General features: G+C 45.9%; 1 protein-coding gene across 2 annotated transcripts in view; it reads left to right on the forward strand.

The window, feature by feature from the left end:
- The window catches only part of STARD8 (StAR related lipid transfer domain containing 8), a 131,165-nt gene that overhangs the window by 15,293 nt on the left and 95,355 nt on the right, over positions 1-20,517 (forward strand). Inside the window, exon 1 of one of the 2 annotated variants that reach the window (XM_066580983.1) lies at positions 10,306-10,559. The exons of the other annotated variant lie outside the window; for it this stretch is intronic. Coding sequence (XP_066437080.1) covers positions 10,433-10,559 — 127 coding nt within the window. The 5' untranslated portion in view covers positions 10,306-10,432. Of the gene's footprint in view, positions 1-10,305; positions 10,560-20,517 lie in introns of those variants that run through there. 2 annotated transcript variants of the gene reach the window in all.

Raw genomic sequence — 20,517 nt, forward strand, 5'->3', positions numbered from 1 at the left:
TTAAGATAACTGCATCAAAAGCCGTAAAAAAAACGGTATTTTTTTTTTGGGGGGGGGGGGGGGAGAGCTGAGTGTGAATCAGCCCTTGCTGCATTTTACTTGAAATGTCATACTGCAATATGTGACTTTGATTAATAGTACATACGGATGCTATTGATACATCATGATTGATGATACTTGTCATTAATGGACCAGGAAAGGTCAGGACAGTTCTGAAGAGCGGACTGAAGTGGCTGCTGCAATGTGAGAGTTTTCAGCACTTTAACCTTAGGTCACCTCTCACTAATCTTTCCCAGTCGTGGCTGTCTGGACGGAGCATGTGATAGCCCCACAGGCTACTTTCCATATGATTGGGCCCGCAGAGTGGATACATTTCAGTTTCTATTGCTATTCTGCAAAGGGAAGCTGTCAGGAAGTTCATGCTGCCTGAACTCCGGGCAGTACAGAATACAGCACTACGGGCAGTACAGAATACAGAACTCCGGGCAGTACAGAATACAGAACTCCAGGCAGTACAGAATACAGACTATAATGGAGTCCGTTCGGTTTTCGCTCAACTTCCCCACTTTTAGCCGGAAGAAAAAAGCATTGCATGCCACAATTTTCTCCCGGTATTCTGCATTGGAACCTCCGGCCGAAGGTTCCAACACAAATGTGAAGCCACAAGTGTCTGTCCGTATTTAATGCTGAGCTCCATTCTGAAGCACTGTGCTCTATGTTAATGATAGCACTGTTATAAAGGTGGAGCTTCTCAGAAATACAGTAATCCTTACTTTGTGACAGCTTAGTACTTTGAGTGCACAGGGGTGTACTAGTCACATGGCAGTCCTCTAGCACAAAGCCGTACAACCTCTATGCAGTGATGTATAGACTTTGCATGTACAGGAATGTTTGTCCCTAGAATCAATATAAAGTCTGATGGCTCATTTATATCCTGTCGAATTTGACCGAATATCTCTGTGTCTGTGTAGGAAATTGCAGACACGAGGCGGTACAGTAAAGGCCTCATGCACCTTGTGAGGGATTAGCGTTTAGGATCGGTAGCAAGCATAAAGTCTTTAGTCCAGGCTTTGCCTGGGTTTATTTCCAAGCAAACAAAAGCAAAATACAGGCCTTTACATCAGGCAAACATAAAGTAAATCCTGCTCGTCTGAGCACTTACTAAACATGTAGCGTTCCTGTCTACATACTGGTAAACAAATGGCTCCTACACACCGCCAGCCAGGACTCTCAGACCTGCAAAGGTCTCAGCTCACTCTCTAGGCCCTGTAGGCCCAGGCTTTATATGGCCTGGTACCAGCCCCACCTGGTACGTGGGAGTGACCATCCCACCCTTCACTTTGGTCACTCCAGGAAAAGCCGGCCCGGATTATGCGGCTTGGAGCCACTTACTTACTACAACGTGTTAGTAGCTTAATGCTACTAACACTATACTGCCGGCTTCCTCCACCGAGCCCAGGTTGCTCGGTGGCACGTATCTGCCCAAGTGCTCCCCAAAGCCTCATAGGAGAGCATCCTAGGCGACACATACCTGCCCTCCAGCACCTTGCCGGTCACCGTCTCACAACCTCTATGGCAGCCCTATACAAAGCTGACCTGTCATAAGGGTGTGTATGAGTCCTTATTCATGCAGTCTTCCTCCAGGCGATTCGGATGTACATTAGGAGAGTCTTACGTACCATATACCGCGTTACATGTTATATTCACTTTTGCACCCAAAGTATGAGAAAACCCAGCCATCATGTATGGCTGTACGCCATCTTCACAACTAGCTGATTTGCTGTAGATTTTGTTGCAGATTTTATTGCAGATCTGCAGTAGATTTCATCCCTCCAATCTGAGTTCAGTTGAAAGTGTGAAATCTACTGCATATCTGCACCAAAATTTGCGACAAAATCTGCAGCAAATCTGCGATATGTGAATGCGCCCTAAGGCCTCTTTCACAGGGGTGTCATTTTGACGCAGACTAGGTAAAAAAAAAAGTACATCTAAAAGAACCTATGGTTTCCTAAGGGTTCTTTCAGATAAACTATTTTTTGACTCAGAGACTTCTTGTTCTACCTTTTGATGGAGGCTCCATAGTCTCCTATAGGAGTCTATGTGAGCCGGCCGGCAAAGGGAGGGGGAGGAAGTTTAACATCTCTGCGGGGGCCACCTTCATCTCAGGACTGCGGCATCAGTGCACTGCAAGATGCCGCAGACAGCCATGTTAAGATCGTGAAGAATATCCGCGGCTTCGTCGTGGATATTCTTCATTCCCATGATTTAGCGCTCTGATGTCTGTGATTTTTCAGCGTGGCTATTAGGGCGCTAAAATGACGTTCGAACGAGCGAGGCCTAGGGAGGTTTACCAGGCTATTTATACTGATGGCTTATGCACAGGATAGATCATCAATAGTTGATCGTCTGTGGTCTGCTACCGGGGACCCTGGCCGATCAGCTGTTTGGGCGCCCGCTGTCAGTGCCAAAACACAGGGCACAGAGCAGAAGCAATTAGCTTTGGATTCCAATGTATTCATTCAGATGATTGATTTTTGTCTGCGTAAAAAAAGGGCGCCTGAAAAAAATAGGACATGTGTGACCTTTTTCGGTCGTGTGAAAAGATAGGTCTTGCCCTATCTTTTGATGTTATACGCAGCAAGCACCCATAGACTTCTATGGAAGGTGGAAAAAAAGGAGAGGGACGGAGTTACCTTGCATACAACGCTGGGAAAAGGCGTATTTTTTAACATACACGCCGCAGCGCCCAGTGTGAATGAAATGAAATACGCAAATAAAGATCGGGATAAATTATAATTCATTCAAAAATGCGCTGCATACGAGCGAACACGTAAATGTATTTGGTCATGTGAAGGAGGCAGAAAAGTGTGAAATAAAAAAAAAAGACAATGTGAATGACCCTCAGAGGTCTTAGATGATGTTATGGAGGACATAAAAATAAAAAAAGGGCTACAAAAACAAGTACGAAAAAAATGACAGAATAAAATAACAATATGAACAGGACAGCGCCAATATATTGGTGTATATGTAAATAAAATAGTCATTATTCTTAGAAGATAAAAAGCAATGAGACTTCCCTAAAGCTCAGCGGGGTCACCTGCTAATGATAACAGGGATTCCCCCCGGGCACCTGACCATACAATCCTTCAGACCCACAGACAATCCACGGTACATGGAGAGCAGCAGAAATAGGGATGCCCCAAATAAAAAAATGGGGAAATGAAGGTATGGAGCAGTAGAGAAAGCCCTTAGAGCGCTGGTGCTGTGCTGAGGTTGCAGTGAAACATTGGCAAATGTGACACTAATAAACCAGTAACGTTCATTTATGTAGGGCGGTCTATAAAAACAGAGCCCAATGCTTAGAAGTTCAAAGAAAGTGGCTGAAAAATCCACTGATTTCTGCCAAAAAGGTTCTTTTTAATTATTGCAAAATTTCACACACACATAATTACAATACAAGCATCTATATATATAAAAAAGAAAATGACCCACCACCAACCGAAACCGTCGCCAGAAATATACTAATTTTATAAAAAACAGCTTTTTTTTTAATAAAACAAAAAAACGGGGGGAAAATAAAAAAAGATATACAAAAAATAGCCCTATATGTCACAGAAAAAAAATCCCAGCAAAAATAATTTTGGTGGCTGAAGAAAAGGGCAGTAAAACCACCACATGGGCATGGTCTTTAAAAAGTGTCTGGTCCATTTAGGACCAAAAGCCCCTGGTCCTCAAGGGGTTAAAAGAGCAGCTGTTCCTCCATGTAGACAAATACTGTAGACCCCCTGAGAAAATAACGTGGAGAGGAAGATGTTACTGTGTCGTCTACAATAAATGTGCTGCACAACGTGTCTGCAAGAAGGCGTGTGAATCTCCTTCTTCTCCGCGGGGCTTCTCTTCAATGTAGAGGGAGAGAGCGATGAAGGGAAGCCCTGGGGGAACCCCCTTCTTTGCAGGGTTTCCCTTCACTGCAGACAGAGAGCGATGAAGGGAAGCCCTGGGGGAACCCCCTTCATCGTTATCTCAGCGGGGAGAGAGGGTTTTCCCTGCAAGGAATCTGGAGGGATATCCTTGCAATGGGGGTAATCCTTCCTTCTCACCTGCAGCGGAATCCCTCCATCCCCGCTGGGATGAAGGTAGTCCCCAGTAATGAAGGGAAGCCCCGAGGAGCTTTCTTTCATCTTTCTCTCTTCCCGGAGCAGCAGCACTTTTTTTCTGCAACATGCAGCTTCTGTGCGATTTTGACAGCCATCTGAATGAGACCTTAAGGTGATTTTAGACAGACGGATCGTTCAAAAAAATCATGCAAACGAGGGAAAGTGAACAATAATCGTTCGGTTAAAGCACAAGGCAACGACTGAACGACGAAGGAGAAGCGTTTGCTTTCCGGTAGTTGTTCATTTTACACAGGCATAAAAGCAATCGCTGGCTCGTTCGCTTATCTTTTTCGGTTTAAACAGCGATCGTTAATACAGCAAATGTGGAAGACTGAACGATTCTCGTTTGAACGAGCCAATGATGCATTTGCATGTCTAAGCAGGCTGCACGAGAGCGAACACGTTAGTGGTGACGTCGCGTTTAAACGAAAATCGGCTGGTCTAACAGGACCCTTAGACTACAGATGCACAGGGTGTGCCAGGTCGTGAGAGGAGAGCATAGCCCTCTTGGAAGACCAAAGTGGGGTCTCAGATGGGAACCAGCAAATCCGCAACAGAACATCACAAATGGAGGGTGACCAGAAGTATTACTACCCCCATCCTCCAGTCCCGGGAAAAATTTTGCCCTAAGGACCAGAGAGTCGATTTTTTTAACATTTTTTCATTCACAACTGTGACCGCTCTACGTGTAAATATTTCTAGTGGATGTCCCTCAAAATTCAGGAAACCAGGAGTTTATAAAAGTTTTCCCTCTTCTGTCAAGTTGTTGCTAGTTCCATATATCCACTCCAATGCCCACCATTGCAGCATTCAGAATGGTTGTCAGTAGAGTTGAGCGAACGTACTCTGCCGAGCTTGATGCTCGTTGGAGTATTAGCATACTCGATAGTGCTCGCTACTCGAGAGAGCATTACGCCCGTGTTCGACCGCACCCCAGTTTTGGACCCTCCCCGCTGTGACGCTGCGCACATCAACGCTAGTTAGAGGGGGGAGAGGGAGGGAGGGAGGAGAGGGAGAGGGGGAGAGAGGGGAGGAGAGGGAGGGAGGGAGGAGAGAGAGGGAGAGAGAGGGAGGGAGGGAGTGAGAGAGGGGAAGAGGGGGAGAGGGTGAGAGGGAGAGGGAAAAAAAAGCTCGGTAACTGGCGGGTCACATAGAAAAATGCTCGAGTCTCCCATTAAAGTCAATGGGGTTCGTTAGTCGAATAGAACTCTCGAATTTTACGAAAAGCTCGACTCGAATAATGAGGACCCGAGCATCTTGGTGCTCGCTCATCTCCAGTTGTCAGCCAGCTTCCCAGCCCTCCGTAGGTATGCAGTGAGGATATGTCATTGTACTGAAGTAGGCATTAGCTGTGGCATTGATCTCCTAGATGCGAGATCAGAGAGAACGGAAAGTCTTGTGCAGACTCCCAAAACTGGAAGCCATAAGCAAGCCTCCAGCTCCCTGCATAATAGGCATTATCCTGGCATACAGCCTAGGCATTTTAAATGCCAGTGCTTACGGGACCAGATGGTGCCAGTTTGGACCATGTTATGAGACCATTCACTGACATTGACCAGACTTGCCCACTGCCTGCATGTACACACTTGTTGTAAGACGATACATGTATATAACGGTGCCAAGGGCAGAGCTGGCGTTCACACGGCATGCCCGTACCCTCCAGAGTTTACGCCGGTAGAAGAGTAAAACCGCCAGTAGTGACAGAATGGAAAGTTTGCTTTATTTGTACTATTTTACAAGTGTTTTATTTGCTCACTGTCACGGATTGACCTTCACAGCTGTTGCCTCCTGGGGGATTGGTTCTACAGGCTTCTCCTCCCCCCCCCTCCATTTATTTTTGACAACCCTGTATGGCTGAGAAGAGGGGGATTCTGGGGAGGAGCAGAAGCCAAATGCAGAAGAGAAGTGACAGCTGGGGACATCCTGATGGCTGGGTCACATGACGTCTGCTCGGAGTGCTTGGGGACATTCTTAGATACTGTAGATAGAGAGAGGAAGTGAAAGTGCGGCGGGGAGAAGCGGGAAGACAGCGGCGTGCGATGAAGGGTCACATGTGTCACCTGCGGACGGATCCTTGTATCTAACTGCTGCACTCACCTGCAGAATATTCACTATCAGGGCGGCTTCACATGAGGCTATGCGCTAAAACGCTCGCCGCAACATATTGCGCAAAAATTTAAAGAGGTAGATTTGCATGCGAGTCAGTGCAGCTTGCTGTACTTTTTAAGCACGCAGGGCCACTTCACACCCATTTGTGGCTATTTAAGACTAATGAGCTCCATACGTGTTCTTTTCCCCGTGTTTTGCGTGGTCTCACATCCCTCCCCTTGCGTATTTGTGTCCCTCCCATAGACTTCTATGGGATTTTGCTGCACAAAATGCAATAAAATATATCCATGCGAAGAAGCCCTCCCGCTGTCTGTCATGTGACTATGTCATATATAGAGAACAGAAATATATATTATTTTCACAATTAGGGCTTATTCACACGAGCGATATTCTTGTGCAAGTTTTATGCGATGCGAACAAAATTCTCGCAAATATGGAATCCATTCTTCTGAATAGATTTATTCACATGAGCGATGCCGTGAGAAAAAACTAAGTAAAAAACCCATCATGTTGCATTTTTGGGCGTTCCGTTGGAAAGCCTCATTTCATTCTTTTCGCATTCTATGCGATTTGCATGCGAGTGCAATGCAATGTTTCCCATGGAAGTCAATGGGGAACACTTGCGATCTGGTCATGCGTGTGAAACACGTGCGCGAGGATCGCAATTTCACAGAAGGGATGTGATTTTAAACCAAAAACGCTTCACATCTCTGTTAAAAAGGGCCGTGTGAATAAGCCCTTACAGCGCTGTATATGGGACTACCACCAATTTGTGGGGGGTGTTGGTGGATTTTCCTGAAAAAGCTGTAAATCTTTCCTAAAGCGGTTTCACCATCATAGTCCATAGATTGGGGATAACTTGCTGATCAGTCGGTGTCTCATTGCTGGAACCACCACTGATCTAAAGGGGTCCTGAGTCCCCCATCTACTTCACCTTCCACAATGAGGAGGAGACTGAGTGCTACGCTCCATTCACTTTCCATGGTACTGCAGGGTACCCGAGTGGCACACCCGCTCCGGGCAGTCCCCGTTTACATCTTGACAGCTGATCATGTTCCGTCTAAGTACACAATGGCGCTGACCAATCACTCGCCTCAGTGTTGCTACCACTGATACTATTATTCCATTTTAAAGCATTCCGCGATTTTAGAAAAAAATGTTTTCCGTTTTGCAATAGCAACCATCAAGCTCCATGCGCTCAGTAGAAATTGCAACCAACAAGTCTTTAGAAGACTTAGCAAAATCTGTCCAGGGACCAGATGGCAGAGTAATATTACCCGTGATAGAACATGATATTCTGGTACAACCCCTTTAAGTTGTTAATGCCAGGGGGTTATACAGTGATTACAGCGGTGGGGGGGCCCGGACTGGAACTGCGGATGGAGTGAGTTATATGTTTGATGTTGTCAGGTTGCTGCCTGGCTGTAGGTCCACTAAGAAGGAAGATATTAATACTGTAGCCACTATTATGACTGTAGCCACTATTACTTCTGGGGCCTCTAACAGGGGTCACTAATACTACTTGGGCTACTACTGCGGTCACTATTACTACTGGGGCCGCTAATGGAGGTCACTATTACTAGTTGGGCTACTACTGCAGTCAGTATTACTATTGGGGCCATTAATGGGATCACTATTACTACTTGGGCTACTACAGGGGTCACTTACAACTGGGACTACTATAGGTGTCACTATTAGTACTGGGACCAGTATAGGAGTCACTATTAGTCCTGGGACCAGTATAGGAGTCACTGTTACTACTGGGACCACTAACGAGGTCACTATTACTATTGGGACCAGTATAGGGGTTACTCTTACTACTGGGACCAGTATAGGGGTCGCTATTACTACTGGGACCAGTATAAGGCTCACTATTACTACTAGGAGTAGTATAGGGGTCACTATTACTACTGGGACCAGTACAGATGTCATTATTACTACTGGAACCAGTATAGGGGTCACTATTACTACTGGGACCAGTACAGATGTCATTATTACTACTGGGACCAGTATAGCGGTCACTCTTACTACTGGGACCAGTATAGGGGTCACTATTACTGCTGAGACCAGTAACAAGGTCCCTATTACTACTGGGACCAGTATAGCGGTCACTCTTACTACTGGGACCAGTATAGCGGTCACTCTTACTACTGGGACCAGTATAGCGGTCACTCTTACTACTTGGATCAGTATAGGGGTCAATATTACTGCTGGGACCAGTAACAAGGTCCCTATTACTACTGGGACCAGTATAGGGGTCACTATTACTACTGGGACCAGTATAGCAGCCACTCTTACTACTGGGACCAGTATAGGGGTCACTATTACTGCTGGGACCAGTATAGTGGTCACTATTACTGCTGGGACCAGTATAGCGGTCACTCTTACTACTGGGACCAGTATAGCGCTCACTATTACTACTGGGACCACTATAGCAGTCACTCTTACTACTGGGACCAGTATAGGGGTCACTTTTACTACTGGCACCAGTACCAATGTCATTATTACTACTGGGACCAGTGTAGCGGTCACTCTTAATACCGGGACCAGTATAGGGGTCACTATTACTGCTGGGACCAGTAACAAGGTCAATATTACTACTGGGACCAATATAAGGGTCACTCTTACTACTGGGACCAGTATAGGGATCACTATTACTGCTGGGACCAGTATAGCGGTCACTATTACTACTCGGACCCGTATAGCGGTCACTCTTACTACTGGGACAAGTATAGGGATCACTATTACTGCTGGGAACAGTAACAAGGTTACTATTACTACTGGGACCAGTATAGGGGTCACTATTACTACTGGGACCTGTATAGCAGTCACTCTTACTACTGGGACCTGTATAGTGGTCATTCTTACTACTGGGACCAGTATAGGGGTCACTATTACTGCTGGGACCAGTATAGGGGTCACTATTACTACTGGGACCAGTATAGGGGTCACTATTACTACTGGGACCAGTATAGGGGTCACTATTACTACTGGGACCAGTATAGGGGTCACTATTACTACTGGGACCAGTATAGCGGTCACTATTACTACTCGGACCCGTATAGCAGTCACTCTTACTACTGGGACCTGTATAGCAGTCACTCTTACTACTGGGACCAGTATAGGGGTCACTATTACTGCTGGGAACAGTAACAAAGTCGCTATAACTACTGGGACCAGTATAGGGGTCACTGTTACTATTGGGACCAGTAAAGCGGTCACTCTTACTACTGGGACCCGTATAGCGGTCACTCTTACTACTGGGACCAGTATAGGGGTCACTATTACTACTGGGACCAGTAAAGCGGTCACTCTTACTACTCGGACCCGTATAGCAGTCACTTACTACTGGGACCAGTATAGGGGTCACTATTACTACTCGGACCCGTATAGCAGTCACTTACTACTGGGACCAGTATAGGGGTCACTATTACTACTCGGACCCGTATAGCAGTCACTTACTACTGGGACCAGTATAGGGGTCACTATTACTGCTGGGAACAGTAACAAAGTCTCTATGACTACTGGGACCAGTATAGCAGTCACTATTAATACTGGGACCAGTATAGCGGTCACTATTACTACTGGGACCAGTATAGCAGTCACTATTACTACTGGGACCAGTATAGCAGTCACTATTACTACTGGGACCAGTATAGCAGTCACTATTAATACTGGGACCAGTATAGCGGTCACTATTACTGCTGGGACCAGTAACAAGGTCACTATTATGACTGGGACCACTAAGGGGGACACTTATTCTTGGGGTCACTACTGACAAGTCTCAATGTTTCAGATATTAGGTATATTGTTTCTTGGGGCTTTCAACCCCTGTAGGATGAGTGTTTTAAGTGTGAGATCCGGCTGCTGCCCCCTCAGGTCCTGCATGTGGGGGGCTGCAGGTGAGACCACAGGTCCCTCTGCCTCCCCCTCCTCACCACCTGCCTGCCCCGTCCGTGAGGAGATGTAACAGCCCTGGCTGTATGTGACGCTGCTGTGAGGAGAGGCTCCCGGCTGCAGACAGCCCCGTGCAGTCAGACGCCTCACACCTCACACATCACACTCCGGCTACCTCACACTTTCCATGCAGCTCCTGATGGCGGCGGCTGTCGGGCTCGGCGCCTCCCGCGGACTCCTCCTTGGATTTTCGGGGTTGTTATGAGGAGATGAGTCGCGGGATGATGGCTGCGCTAACGCAGGAGAGACGCAGGATGTCTGGCGCACAGCTCCGGGACCGGGCGTCCAAGACGTGGCGGCGGCTGAAGAAGAGACTGTCTACCCCCCTGGAGCCAGGTGAGGAGACCGCAGAGAGGACGGCCGGCCATGTCGGCCTGTCAGTAGTATCACCCCAGTATGGAGGGCAGCAGTCCCCCTCACAGTGTAGAGGTCACGGTGGTCAGCAGTCCCCTCACAGTATGAGCAGTCCTTACAGTAGGAGCAGTCCTCACAGTCCCCCTCACAGTACCAGCAGTCCTCACAGTCCCCCTCACAGTAGGAGCAGTCCTCACAGTCCCCCTCACAGTAGGAGCAGTCCTCACAGTCCCCCTCACAGTAGGAGCAGTCCTCACAGTAGGAGCAGTCCTCACAGTCCCCCACACAGTGTAGAGGTCAGGATAGTCAGCAGTCCCCCTCACAGTACCAGCAGTCCTCACAGTCCCCCTCACAGTAGGAGCAGTCCTCACAGTCCCCCTCCCAGTACCAGCAGTCCTCACAGTCCCCCTCCCAGTACCAGCAGTCCTCACAGTCCCCCTCCCAGTACCAGCAGTCCTCACAGTCCCCCTCACAGTTGGAGCAGTCCTCACAGTCCCCCTCACAGTAGGAGCAGTCCTCACAGTAGGAGCAGTCCTCACAGTCCCCCTCACAGTAGGAGCAGTCCTCACAGTCCCCCTCCCAGTACCAGCAGTCCTCACAGTCCCCCTCCCAGTACCAGCAGTCCTCACAGTCCCCCTCACAGTTGGAGCAGTCCTCACAGTCCCCCTCACAGTTGGAGCAGTCCTCACAGTCCCCCTCACAGTAGGAGCAGTCCTCACAGTCCCCCTCACAGTAGGAGCAGTCCTCACAGTAGGAGCAGTCCTCACAGTCCCCCTCCCAGTACCAGCAGTCCTCACAGTCCCCCTCCCAGTACCAGCAGTCCTCACAGTCCCCCTCCCAGTACCAGCAGTCCTCACAGTCCCCCTCCCAGTACCAGCAGTCCTCACAGTCCCCCTCACAGTTGGAGCAGTCCTCACAGTCCCCCTCACAGTACCAGCAGTCCTCACAGTCCCCCTCACAGTAGGAGCAGTCCTCACAGTCCCCCTCCCAGTACCAGCAGTCCTCACAGTCCCCCTCCCAGTACCAGCAGTCCTCACAGTCCCCCTCCCAGTACCAGCAGTCCTCACAGTCCCCCTCACAGTTGGAGCAGTCCTCACAGTCCCCCTCACAGTAGGAGCAGTCCTCACAGTAGGAGCAGTCCTCACAGTCCCCCTCACAGTAGGAGCAGTCCTCACAGTCCCCCTCCCAGTACCAGCAGTCCTCACAGTCCCCCTCCCAGTACCAGCAGTCCTCACAGTCCCCCTCACAGTTGGAGCAGTCCTCACAGTCCCCCTCACAGTTGGAGCAGTCCTCACAGTCCCCCTCACAGTAGGAGCAGTCCTCACAGTCCCCCTCACAGTAGGAGCAGTCCTCACAGTAGGAGCAGTCCTCACAGTCCCCCTCCCAGTACCAGCAGTCCTCACAGTCCCCCTCCCAGTACCAGCAGTCCTCACAGTCCCCCTCCCAGTACCAGCAGTCCTCACAGTCCCCCTCCCAGTACCAGCAGTCCTCACAGTCCCCCTCACAGTTGGAGCAGTCCTCACAGTCCCCCTCACAGTACCAGCAGTCCTCACAGTCCCCCTCCCAGTACCAGCAGTCCTCACAGTCCCCCTCCCAGTACCAGCAGTCCTCACAGTCCCCCTCCCAGTACCAGCAGTCCTCACAGTCCCCCTCCCAGTACCAGCAGTCCTCACAGTCCCCCTCCCAGTACCAGCAGTCCTCACAGTCCCCCTCACAGTATGAGCAGTCCTCACAGTCCCCCTCACAGTAGGAGCAGTCCTCACAGTCCCCCTCCCAGTACCAGCAGTCCTCACAGTCCCCCTCCCAGTACCAGCAGTCCTCACAGTCCCCCTCACAGTATGAGCAGTCCTCACAGTCCCCCTCACAGTAGGAGCAGTCCTCACAGTCCCCCTCCCAGTACCAGCAGTCCTCACAGTTCCCCTCACAGTTGGAGCAGTCCTCACAGTCCCCCTCACAGTAGGAGCAGTCCTCACAGTCCCCCTCACAGTAGGAGCAGTCCTCACAGTAGGAGCAGTCCTCACAGTCCCCCTCACAGTAGGAGCAGTCCTCACAGTTCCCCTCCCAGTACCAGCAGTCCTCACAGTCCCCCTCCCAGTACCAGCAGTCCTCACAGTCCCCCTCACAGTAGGAGCAGTCCTCACAGTCCCCCTCCCAGTACCAGCAGTCCTCACAGTCCCCCTCACAGTTGGAGCAGTCCTCACAGTCCCCCTCACAGTAGGAGCAGTCCTCACAGTCCCCCTCACAGTAGGAGCAGTCCTCACAGTCCCCCTCCCAGTACCAGCAGTCCTCACAGTCCCCCTCCCAGTACCAGCAGTCCTCACAGTCCCCCTCCCAGTACCAGCAGTCCTCACAGTAGGAGAAGTGAAGTAATCATCTCCCTAGAAATGACTAAATATAATTAGTACAAATAATTAAAATGAATGCTTTCTCCATCCCCCCCTCCCCTTCTGTCTTCTGGCCTCGGCTCCCCGGGCAGCCGTGTCTGGGGGATGCCAGCGTATCCTGGCAAGACATATACCAAAAGAGAGGGCACGCCTTATGGCATGTATGGCCACTAATGGTCTGTGGGCACGTTGGCACATTTAAGTATGAAATAGGACCTTTAGTGGTATAGGGTGGCTCTCTCACCGGCGTTGGGGTCGGCTCAGGGTTTCCGTCTCTCTGCTCCGTTTTTGGAGGAAAGAAACTGAAATAAAATGGGGAAAAATTGTTGTTTTTTTCCCCCGTTGATTCTAATGGGGTTTCAAAAAATAGAAAGGCTTCTATTCTGTCAGGTTTTCATTTTTTTGGATGGAAAAATAGTGCAGATGCAGAGTTATTCCCCCCCCCCCCTCCAAAAAACGGAATGCACGCAAACGGTCGCCTGTCTGTCTGGTTTTCATGTTCTTGAAATCCCATTGAAATAAATAGGAAAAAAAACATTTTTTCCCCGTTTTATTTCAGTTTTTTCAATAATGGAACAGAGAGACGGAAACCCTGGCCTGACCCCCACGCCGGTGCGACTGGTGAGGCGTCTCACAGTTCACGTTGTTATTTTACCACCCGTCAGTCGCGTACCTTTTAATACAAAATCCCCTTTAGTCCTGTGTGATGCGAATGTATTTGCACGCGCTATACGCACAAGGGTATTTTTTGCGCGCATTTCATTTTCTTGCGTGCGTGAAAAGTACAGTGAAACTTGCACACGCGTGCGCCAATCTGCTTGCGCCCGCGTGGCATCGAACTTAAAGCAAAGTGTTAAAGTACTAAACTTTATTAAGAAAAAAAAAAAATGGTTGGAACGAATGTAATTAATGTAAAAATGGGGAAAATGTGTAGAAATGTCAGATATTTTGAAGCATATAGGTGAGCTTATACATTTAAAATATACGGTAAAACGTACATAAAAACCCCGATGCCAAGAGCCGGCGATACCCAGGGTGTGCCTGTGGCGCCAGTGTGTTGTAGGAACAGATTTGGGGAGATCTCAAGCTTTTTGGGTTGTTTTTTTTCCGTTTTTAAAAAAAATTGTAATGAAATAGCAAAAATTGTCGTTGGTGAAGACATCCGGATGATTTTCGCCCAGACCGTATTTACACGGACGACTTCCTCACGCGAGTTCCGTCCGATTGCGATATGGACAGACCTCGCACAAGAGAGTAGCCCATTATTTTTAGTTTTTATGCACGGGCGATTTTTCTCAGCATGTCCTATTTTGAGCAATATCGCCAATTTTTCATGAGCGCGTGAGAAATATCACATTGCACTCGCACGACGCGCCACGTGCACGCGCCTGCGATTTTACTAGTGAAACAACATTTTCACAAACTTTTTTCCATGATTTGCTTGGTTGTACGAAAAACACTACAAATTTTAAGGATTTTGCATTGTGTTTTTAGTGGCTTTTTTTGCGCGTGTAATAAGCTGTACCAACATCCCAGGTTGCTGCTCACACAAATTGCGTAAATTCAGCGCGCAAGAAAAATCGCAGCATGTTCTATCTTGTCTCGTATTACGCACGCATACACGCCAAGATAGTGCATGGACATGAGCGGCACGCAGCCAGTCCGCAATGTCATGGCATACTGACCACGTGCCCGCCTGTATATCCTGCAGCCCGCCTGTATATCCTGCAGCCCGCCTGTATATCCTGCAGCCCGCCTGTGTGAGCCCGGCCTCAGGGCTTAAACACATGGATTGGTTTTTGTGCCATTTTTGTTCACAGCCGCAAAACGTGATGAAACCAAAGCATTGATTTCAGTGGTTTCGTGTTCACTAGCGGGATTCTGGCGACTTGTCCTGTCTTTGTCGCACTTAGGGCAGGACTTATCTTCCCCCTTTTTTTTTCAAACTCACATCAGGAAAATCGAGTTCTTCCATAGACCGCTGTGCGAACCCTCCTCGCTATATGGAATTAGGTTCTTCTGTTTTACGTATGCAAAACAGAAATGACAATTTGAAGCATCTGCATGATGGACTTCGGGGCAAATTTACTTACAGCGCTATTTTATGAGCAGTTCTAAGTGAAAAACATGGAATTAAGTGCACCAATTCTATTCAGAGGCGTATACATTTGGCGTATGCCTGGCCAGTCCGTGCACCAGAATGAAATATATATGTGACGGTGTATATTTCCGCTATCCTTTACACCAGATTATAGTAGCTCTAACGGGCTTGTGAGAGACCACACCCCTTTTTGTTAAGCAGGGTTCAAAAAACTTCAAAAAGTTGAAAGTTTTTGTGACTTTTTAATGCCAAAATTCTACTGCAGGTTAATAAATTCCCCCCGACAACCTCTAAATGCGGTCAGTATTACATGAGCGTACTGTAACACACCGTAATACGGACATGTTACAGATGACATGGCAGCCGGAAGGGCTCATCCACATGAACGCAGTTGCGCTGTGTATTACCCGTGCAGATTTTGTCTTTGCAATACGCAGTGAATAGAACCCATTGGTTTTAATAGGCTCAATCATGTGGGTGTTTTTGAGAATGCAGGCCGGTTGTGCAAAAAAACGCAGCATGTTCTATTTTCATGCGTATTGCACATGGAAATAGCGCATGTTGAACTAATTATTCCTAATTGCCAGTTGAAATCAATAGCAGCGTGCTTGTTTGTTTTTTGCCAGATATGCAAGGAATGCTCATGCAAAAAATAGTGGGATCCAGACAGATGCGCAAAAAACACAACGTCCATTAGGCTAATATGCAGCGTAAATGCGCGTGTAAATAGGATGCTTTTTACCACGATTAGCACAGCATCCAGAACGACCCACAAACCGCGGTAAAACACCGCCATTGATTTCAATCCAGTCTCGCAGATCTAACGCCGCAACTTTTGAGCACTATTCTCTATTTTCACGTTTTTTAGTGCTTATTAATGCATCTCATCACAGGAATCGGGTGCGTTAAAAAATGCTGTCAAATGCTGTAATATGGGTTTCAAAATGCCGCACGAAATCATGGTAAAATGCTGCAGTGTCGCATGGCATTTCCTGAACGCATGTATGAGAGCAGCCTTACGCCCGTGTGAAGCGCACCTAACATCAGTAGATGATCTGTATTTGCTGTAATTGGTTTCATTTTCTATGGAGTAAATTCGGATCCTGATTTGCCAAGTAGAAAATAATACCAACAAATGCGAATACAAAAACAAACAAAAGTAGGTCATGCTGCATTATTAACACGGCTGTAAGAATATGGCCAGTATGGCCATGTAGGCACTATAGATTTACATCATCCCTGCAGCCAGTCCATGAAGCCGACCAAACACATTAGGAAGAATACTCTCAGCTGAAAGCAGCCAAAGTGGAACATTCATGGGATGAAATATTGTTTTGCTCACACATCTAACAGCTTGTTACAATCTATCAAAGAGGCTATAGAAGTGTTCAGTGTCTTATGTTTGTTGCAAGGTATCAGTACAATAGTATTCTGCATCTAACAGTTTGTTACAATGTATCAGTATGGGTACAATACTATTCTGTCTCTAATTGCTTGTTACAGTGTAACAGTATGGGTACAATAGTATTCTGTCTCTAACAGTTTGTTACAATGTATCAGTTTAGGTACAATAGTATTCTGCCTCTAACTGTTTATTACAATGTATCAGTATGGGTACAATAGTAATCTGCATCTAGCAGTATGTTACAATGTATCAGTGTAGGTACAATACTATTCTGCCTCTAACGGTTTGTTACAATGTATCAGTGTAGGTACAATACTATTCTGCCTCTAATGGTTTGTTACAATGTATCAGTATGGGTACAATAGTATTCTGTCTCTAACAGTTTGTTACAATGTATCAGTTTAGGTACAATAGTATTCTGCCTCTAACAGTTTGTTACAATGTATCAGTATGGGTACAATAGTATTCTGCATCTAACAGCTTGTTACAATTCATAAGTGTAGGTACAATAGTATTCTGCGTCTATCAGTTTGTTATAATGTTTCAGTGTGGATACAATAGTATTCTGCATCTAACAGTTTGTTATTGTGTATCACTGTGGGTACAATAGTATTTTGCCTCTAACAGTTTGTTATAGTGTATCAGTATGGGTACAATAGTATTCTGCCTCTAACAGTTCGTTATAATGTATTAGTATGGGTACAATAGTATTCTGCATCTATCAGTGTGTTACAATGTATCAGTATGGGTAGAATAATATTCTGTCTCTAACAGTTTGTTACAATCTATCAGTGTAGATACAATAGTATTCTGCATCTAACAGTTCGTTATAATGTATCAGTATGGGTACAATAGTATTCTGCATCTAACAGTTCGTTATAATGTATCAGTATGGGTACAATAGTATTCTGCCTCTAACAGTTTGTTACAATGTATCAGTGTGGGTACAATAGTATTCTGCCTCTAACAGTTTGTTACAATGTATCAGTGTGGGTACAATAGTATTCTGCCTCTAACAGTTTGTTACAATGTATCAGTGTGGGTACAATAGTATTCTGCCTCTAACAGTTTGTTACAATGTATCAGTGTGGGTACAATAGTATTCTGCCTCTAACAGTTTGTTACAATGTATCAGTGTGGGTACAATAGTATTCTGCCTCTAACAGTTTGTTACAATGTATCAGTGTGGGTACAATAGTATTCTGCCTCTAACAGTTTGTTACAATGTATCAGTGTGGGTACAATAGTATTCTGCCTCTAACAGTTTGTTACAATGTATCAGTGTGGGTACAATAGTATTCTGCCTCTAACAGTTTGTTACAATGTATCAGTGTGGGTACAATAGTATTCTGCCTCTAACAGTTTGTTACAATGTATCAGTGTGGGTACAATAGTATTCTGCCTCTAACAGTTTGTTACAATGTATCAGTGTGGGTACAATAGTATTCTGCCTCTAACAGTTTGTTACAGTATATCAGTGTGGGTACAATAGTATTCTGCCTCTAACAGTTTGTTACAATGTATCAGTGTGGGTACAATAGTATTCTGCCTCTAACAGTTTGTTAGAATGTATCAGTATGGGTACAATAGTATTCTGCATCTAACAGTTCGTTATAATGTATCAGTATGGGTACAATAGTATTCTGCCTCTAACAGTTTGTTACAATGTATCAGTGTGGGTACAATAGTATTCTGCCTCTAACAGTTTGTTACAATGTATCAGTGTGGGTACAATAGTATTCTGCCTCTAACAGTTTGTTACAATGTATCAGTGTGGGTACAATAGTATTCTGCCTCTAACAGTTCGTTAGAATGTATCAGTATGGGTACAATAGTATTCTGCATCTAACAGTTCGTTATAATGTATCAGTATGGGTACAATAGTATTCTGCCTCTAACAGTTCGTTAGAATGTATCAGTATGGGTACAATAGTATTCTGCATCTAACAGTTCGTTATAATGTATCAGTATGGGTACAATAGTATTCTGCCTCTAACAGTTGGTTACAATGTATCAGTGTGGGTACAATAGTATTCTGCCTCTAACAGTTTGTTATAATGTATCAGTGTGGGTACAATAGTATTCTGCCTCTAACAGTTTGTTACAATGTATCAGTGTGGGTACAATAGTATTCTGCTTCTAAGAGTTTGTTATAGTGTATCAGCGTGGGTACAATAGTATTCTGCCTCTAACAGTTTGTTAGAATGTATCAGTATGGGTACAATAGTATTCTGCATCTGACAGTTTGTTACAATGTATCAGTATGGGTACAATAGTATTCTGCCTCTAACAGTTTGTTATAGTGTATCAGTATGGGTACAATAGTATTCTGCATCTGACAGTTTGTTAGAATGTATCAGTATGGGTACAATAGTATTCTGCATCTGACAGTTTGTTACAATGTATCAGTATGGGTACAATAGTATTCTGCCTCTAACAGTTTGTTATAGTGTATCAGTATGGGTACAATAGTATTCTGCATCTGACAGTTTGTTAGAATGTATCAGTATGGGTACAATAGTATTCTGCATCTGACAGTTTGTTACAATGTATCAGTGTGGGTACAATAGTATTCTGCCTCTAACAGTTTGTTATAGTGTATCAGTATGGGTACAATAGTATTCTGCCTCTAACAGTTTGTTATAGTGTATCAGTATGGGTACAATAGTATTCTGCCTCTAACATTTTGTTATAGTGTATCAGTATGGGTACAATAGTATTCTGCCTCTAACAGTTTGTTATAGTGTATCAGTATGGGTACAATAGTATTCTGCATCTGACAGTTTGTTAGAATGTATCAGTATGGGTACAATAGTATTCTGCCTCTAACAGTTTGTTATAGTGTATCAGTGTGGGTACAATAGTATTCTGCCTCTAACAGTTTGTTACAATGATACATTGTAACAAACTGTTAGATGCAGAATACTGTTGTACCTACACTAATGAATTGCAACAAACTGCTAGACGCAGAATACTATTGTACCCATACTGATATACTGTAACAGACTGTTAGAGGCAGAATACTATTGTATCGACACTGATACATTCTAACAAACAGTTAGATACAGAATACTATTGTACCCACATTAATACAGTGTCGATACATTAGTATTCTGCCTCTAACAGTGTGTTACAGTGTATCAGTGTCGGTACAATAGTATTCTAAGTCTAAGCCCTCATTCACACGGGTGACAAAGCCGCGCCATTTTCTCGCATTGCGATGATGCTACTAATCACATGTATGTGAAGCCCATTCTTTCCTACAAGTTTCTTCATATTTGCGATGTTTTGTCTGCCTCCTGCTTTTCCAGTGTCATCACCTAGCAATAACACTGTATCCGCGACCTTTCCGCATAGTCAATTGCAGAAGGACAGCGGATCGAACATTTTCTATTGACTTCAATGGAAGCCATCCGCATGGAATCCTTGTAAAAATGGCGCAGGCTGCGATTTTTCCTCTGCGAGCAGAAAACGCGATTGGTTTCAATTCATCTGCAGGAACAATCACTTTTCCATCGTATGCTATGGACGGTATTTGCTGCGGAACCCGCAATGCAAACCCGCTCGTGTGCAGGTGACTGAAGTAACATAATAAATAAACATGATTGCTCTCAGTAAAGCCGGTGACACATTACCATATTTCGGCCCCCGTTTTGTGTTCCTAATACAGTGTGTTTCCCGGCTTTACCACGGGTCTCCTGACTTGAAGTTACATTCCTATGACGGTCAGAGTTCGGGTCCAGAGACCCGCGGTAAGGCGGGACACACTTCTGTATTACGGATGCAGGATGGGGGCCAAAATATGGTAATGTCTCATCGGCATGAGAGAAAGAAAATAGTCTTGTAGATATGATACCTGCAAGGGCTAACGGAAAGAGGTAACAGCAGGGTTTGAGGCTACTTGGGTGTCTTCATCAGACCAGTAGCAAAGGTATCATATCTACAAGATTAGTTTGTTTATCTTAACGAGAGCAATAACATTTTGTTCCTCTGGTTACACCATACCAAACTTTTATCTGTTACAAAGAAACATTTCTCCTGGCTACCACT

This window comes from Eleutherodactylus coqui, chromosome 10, assembly GCF_035609145.1.
Source record: "Eleutherodactylus coqui strain aEleCoq1 chromosome 10, aEleCoq1.hap1, whole genome shotgun sequence".
NCBI classification, from domain to species: Eukaryota; Metazoa; Chordata; class Amphibia; order Anura; family Eleutherodactylidae; genus Eleutherodactylus; species Eleutherodactylus coqui.